We start from the raw sequence: 4539 nt of genomic DNA on the forward strand, positions 1-4539 counted from the left end.
ACATTGCATGAGCTCGCCCAATGTCCTTCTCCGCCCTGCATTTCTCTGATGCCAGGGGTTAATGTGCATTTGTGGACAGAGAACAGTGCAGCATAAAGGAAAGCCTACAGAGTTAATTTTCAATGTGGGATTTTCAACATTTTGAAATCTCTCCTAGTGGGGAAAGGGAAAAGTGAGGTTTCTCCCAGTTGACTGAAGCTTCCCAGGAGACCAGGCATTAAAACAGCTATAAATACAGCTGTGCCCTGGCTTTTGTGGGAAGACAGAGTCCATGAAGCGACTGCTGAATCATGCTATCGATATGATTGAGTGCTCTGGGTAGCTCCAGCCTCTGTACCCACATGGATACTGAAGTCATGTCTGAAGAGTGAGTAGGATTTAAAGGAACAGCAATGGGTTTCCCATGGATTGGAGATGTTTGGTGTGACCTGGCTCAGCTGAGCTGGGCAGAGAAAGAACATTATGTGTCTGTCTGCAGCTGACAGCTGTGTCTGACTGCCTCCTCATCTTTAATCTTCCTCTTGTGAGGGACAGCTGTGTTATTCACCCCATTCTATGGATGGGAAACTGAGGCACAGAGAGACAGAATTGCCCCTGATCGCACAGTAAGCCTTATGAGTCTCAGATGAGTGTCCTAAACTCTGCATCACCCTCTTTGATCCTTACTGCATATCTTAAAAAGCGGGGAGGTACGCAGCCAGCGCCAAAGTCACACATTATACCTTCAGCCCAGTGCAAACAGCCAGGCATCCAGTGCCTTGATTTTACTGGCCAGGAAGCAGGGAGACCTGGGGGTGTATGGGGCTACCTCAAAGCAAGAAGAGCAGGAGCTGCCTCTGCTCCTGGCAGTCACCGGGCCATGCTGCCCTCACATCCACTTACTTCAGCCCCTGGCAGAAAGGTTGGGGAGGGCCGAAACAGAGCAAACATTATGCTCCATCCCAGATGCTGGACCAAAAGAAGCATTCTTTCTATTCGTTGTCATTTGGTCACTTAATTGGACATAAAGTATGGTACTTTGATCATCCCCAGAGCATGTATGTGTGTCTAATGTCTGGTAGCCAGCAAGACATTGTCCCCTATGGTCAATTGGCCCAGGGTTTTGCCTTCCCTTAGCATGGGACACGGTCCTTTTCCAGCTTCTTCTGAGCAGGTACTCTATTACTTGTGCTGTGGTATTAGCAGTGTATTAGCAGGTGGTGTTAGCAGATATGCTAATTAGCAGGTGTGCAGTGGTATTAGCAGTGGTATTAGCTGTGGTATTATCAGGGCATTAGCAGTGTCCCCTCCCTTTATCTATGGTATATTATAAACATTATTTTTATTGTGAGACTGCTGAGAGTCACCTGGGAGAGAAATGACAGGGCATTCATTAAAATAAATATTAAATGTTGAAACCAATTCATACAGTAGTCCAGTGGGTTTTTAAAATGTTATAGTAATGTGCATTTTCCTTCCTGATGTAAAGTCTATGCCCCGTAATCTGTAATTGATATACACAAGCACACAGACACGTTAATGTCATTATGTCATGTGATGAAATAGATGAAATAGATAAAATAGATAAAATGTCATTACGTCATGTCATGTCATATGTTATGTCACATGTCATTATCTCATGTCGTGCCATATGTCATTATGTCATACGATGAAATAGATAGATGGAAGTGCACGGGCACGTTAATGTCATTATGTCATGTGATGAAACTTCCCGGAATAGATTCAAATAGAGCTGGCAACCCTACTTGACAAAGCCTTGGCTGGGATGATGTAGTTGGAGCTAGTCTTGCCTTGAGCAGGGGGTTGGGTTGGACTAGCTGCCATCTCCCAAGGTCCCTTCAGCCTTCAGTTTCTATGCATCTTTGAATAGTTTGCAAAAGGTTCCTTCCAGTCCCACTTTCCTGTATCTGTATAGAGCATATACTGCCTCTATATATTAGACAAATAAAAGGATCCATATGAGAATAGATAGATCAGTGATTCTCAACCTGGGTGCCACGGCAATGTTAGCACTGCTAAATGTGCAAACAACTCACAAAATAAACCCAGAGATGTCAAATAGGAAGCCATGGTGTTTAAACCCATTCTGACATGATGTGAGCTCTCTGAGTTCTTTGCCAAAAAAAAGTTACTCCATTGTTTTCTGTAATAAAACATAAAGTGAAAACTAACAACTGGCCTTTTATGATGGGTGTCTTGGGTCTAATGAGGACTGTCTTGAGCCTAAAAAGACTGGGAACCACTGAGATAGATAGATAGATAGATAGATAGATAGATAGATAGATAGCACACTTGGTTCAGTAATTTTACTGTCTTACTAAATACAGATGTTTATGTTTGCTTTCTTAGAAAATCTCGCAACATTTTTCCCACTGTTTCTTTCACATTAGTTGATGAATTTCTGGGTTTGGGGTATTCAATCTCACCACATTTCTCAGAGGCATTTGTGAAAGCATTGTCTCAATACAGTCTAAAATTTAAGAGACTTGATGTTTTCTTTGCTTGATACTGAGACACTGGAAAGCAGTAATAAGCATTGGGATGGGAGGGTAAATTTAGACCAAGAGATACAGCAATTAAATGAAAGGCTCCTCTATTAATGCCACACAAGCCATGATTTTTCCACCTGTAGACAATTCAATCCATTCAAACCTTGGGTACTCCCAAAGATCATAACTCAGCCATCCTCAGCATGTAATATGCAGATTGCACCCTGTATCATTTTTACTTAATCTCACATTCCTGCATGGGGTCATCCTATTCATAAAAATATCCAAAAGGAAAATACTATCCAAACACTATAGTCCCAATCCAGATCCACTGCTATAAATGCACCGACCTCTTAAATCCCAGGAGGTGTTAGTGCAGGGCTTAATTAAACCATAGTCTCAAAGACTTTAGGGCCAAAAGGAACCAGTGTGACTGTCTCCTTTGACTTCCATCCAGAGAAACTCACTAATTAGAAAACGATCTGTTAAGCATACACAGTGTGGTCAGATTGGTAGGGCAGTTTCTACCCCACATTGAGGCTCTTCGGAGAGCAATGCAGTCACTGATAACCAGCAGACATTGCCTCTCGTTGCAGGGCAGGAAACACCTCCTGAAACACCTTCCAATGATGAGCATACATGATGTCACCCTTCAATGGTTCCTGCTTCAGCCCCGCAACATTCCTCCTCGTCGGCATCCCCGGGCTTGAATCCTTGCACATGTGGATCTCGGTCCCCTTCTGCTCCATGTACGTCATTGCCCTCCTGGGGAACTGCACCATCCTCTTCATCATCAAGACAGAACAGAGCCTGCATGAGCCCATGTACATTTTCCTCTCCATGTTGGCCATCATTGACCTGGTCCTCTCCACCTCCACCATCCCCAAGCTGCTGAGCATCTTCTGGTTTAACACCTGGGAAATCAGCTTCAGTGCCTGCCTCCTCCAGATGTTCGTCATTCACTCCTTTTCCACCATAGAGTCTGGGATCTTCGTGGCCATGGCCTTCGACCGGTATGTGGCCATCTGCAAGCCCTTGAGACACAAAACCATCCTAACCAATGCGATCATCATGGCTATTGGGCTCGCAGCCGTGACCCGCGGAGTACTGTACATCTTCCCTCTGCCCCTGCTCACCACACGGTACACGTGCTACCGGACCAATGTCATTGCCCACTCCTACTGCGAGCACATGGCTGTGGTGATACTGGTGTGTGAAGACATCACCATCAGCAACCTCTATGGCTTGGCCATTGGCTTCTTAGTGCTGGTCATGGACTCACTTGTCATCCTCCTGTCCTACGTCATGATCCTGCGAGCTGTCCTCCGGCTTGCCTCCATTGATGCCCGCCTCAAGACTTTCAGCACCTGCGTCTCCCACCTCTGTGCCATCTTGGCTTTCTACACACCCATTGTGGCATCATCCATGACGCACCGCTTTGGGCGGCATGTGTCTCCTCACATTCACATCCTGCTAGCCAACTTCTACCTCCTTGTGCCGCCCATGCTCAACCCCATAGTGTATGGTGCCAGGACCAAGAAGATACGGCACAGGGTGCTCAAGCTCTTGTGTCCCAAGAAACACTTCCTCTGAACACCAGGAAGCAAGCACCTTCTTTGAGAAATTGCTTCAGCATGTCTTTATCTACTGCAGTCTCTGGAAAGACCAAGATCCACGTCTACAACACAGTCATCATCTCCACTCTCCACTACGGATGTGAAATGTGGGTGATCAACCATTGTCATCTAAAGAGTCTGGAGAGGTATCATCAATGATGCCTCCCGAAAATCCTCCACATCCAGTGGGGAGATCGCTGCACAAATGCAAGTCTCGTTGTTGAGGCCAATGTTACCAGCATTGAGTTGGTGATCTTCAAGCACCAACTTTGCTGGACCAGATATTGTTGACCAGATATTATTGACCAGATATTTGCCTGTCTCTTGCCTCCCAAAACAAGAGCTCTACTCCCAACTTGGTAAGAGCAAGAGATCTCACGGAGGCCAGAGGAAATGCTACAAGGACACACTGAAGACACCTCTCGAGAAAAGGA

The 4539-nt window shown here is 45.5% G+C and overlaps 1 protein-coding gene across 1 annotated transcript; it reads left to right on the top strand.

Annotated features, from left to right (window-relative positions):
* The first annotated feature begins 3128 nt into the window (after nucleotides 1–3128).
* Nucleotides 3129–4082, top strand: LOC102384803 (olfactory receptor 52M1-like). The gene has a single exon (XM_006032106.1). It carries the CDS (start codon nucleotides 3129–3131, stop codon nucleotides 4080–4082), a length of 954 nt encoding a protein of 317 aa, XP_006032168.1.
* Nucleotides 4083–4539: the final 457 nt, after the last annotated feature.

Source organism: Alligator sinensis, unplaced genomic scaffold (genome assembly GCF_000455745.1).
Source record: "Alligator sinensis unplaced genomic scaffold, ASM45574v1 scaffold364_1, whole genome shotgun sequence".
NCBI classification, from domain to species: Eukaryota; Metazoa; Chordata; order Crocodylia; family Alligatoridae; genus Alligator; species Alligator sinensis.